Source organism: Lissotriton vulgaris, chromosome 1_1, assembly GCF_964263255.1.
Source record: "Lissotriton vulgaris chromosome 1_1, aLisVul1.2, whole genome shotgun sequence".
In the NCBI taxonomy this organism is placed as follows: domain Eukaryota; kingdom Metazoa; phylum Chordata; class Amphibia; order Caudata; family Salamandridae; genus Lissotriton; species Lissotriton vulgaris.
The window spans coordinates 241118629-241119493 of NC_141685.1; the positions used below are offsets into that span (position 1 = coordinate 241118629).

The window sequence follows — 865 nt, forward strand, 5'->3', positions numbered from 1 at the left end:
CTACTGCCCCTTCTCGCCAAATCTGCGAACCCTGTGAATGGTGTCCAGCTGTTTCTCAATTATTTTAATAATGTCCACCTCATCGGGAATGTGAACATAGCGGACGTTCCGTCCTGTCACAAAAAGGTCATCCAGTTCGGAAAAACGTTTCTTCCGGTCTGTGTAGGTCACCTCCGCGAGGCGGATGTTCATGAAGGCGTCCACATTGATGACGCGTCCCTTTGCGGTGCTCTCGTCCAGTAGCTCCACAGTGGTGACAAGCCTGTGAATGCCTTGCAGCAGTATTATCAGGCTGTTCTCTGCAATAGTCCGTTCTTTGATGGAGTGAGTGACTTCCATTGTAGGTCAGCAAAGCTCACTCACCCTGAGCTGGCGGTATCAGCCCTGGTGGGGTTTCAAGATCGCTCACCCGTCAGTCTCTCTTCTTCCTCCGGGGAATGAGCGCGCAGCATGGACGTAAAAATATGCCGATATGACTAACACTGCCAGAGCCCAACTTCTCAGAAAGAACAAATCCGTATCCCGCGCCACCATTATTTATAGGCAGAATATGTCATGGAAGCTCGAATTTGGAGATAATAGCAAACACACAGCACGTTTAAACAAGAAACGTGGGTTCCGCCTCTTTCTCCAGTGCCTGTGCCCCGGCGCCCACTCCTTTAATATCATCTTGTTAAATAAATGGTCTTTTTAAAGACCTGTGAAGTACTCGAGTGCGGCCGTCATAAGACAGACGGCAGACCACAACAGCTCCTCTCCCCCCCCACATGAGCCAAGCAGGGGGCCTGGTGTTGCTCTGGCCCTTGGGCAATTCACACCTCGGCTCCCCGTGTGCAAAAGCAGTCAAGCAGTGTTTTCCCCTGAC

General features: G+C 51.2%; 1 protein-coding gene across 1 annotated transcript; it reads right to left on the reverse strand.

The window, feature by feature from the left end:
• On the reverse strand, nt 1-339 carry LOC147745349 (U7 snRNA-associated Sm-like protein LSm10). Its single transcript, XM_086936100.1, has one exon. The coding sequence runs from the start codon at nt 337-339 to the stop codon at nt 1-3; it is 339 nt and encodes a 112-aa protein (XP_086792226.1).
• Nucleotides 340-865: the final 526 nt, after the last annotated feature.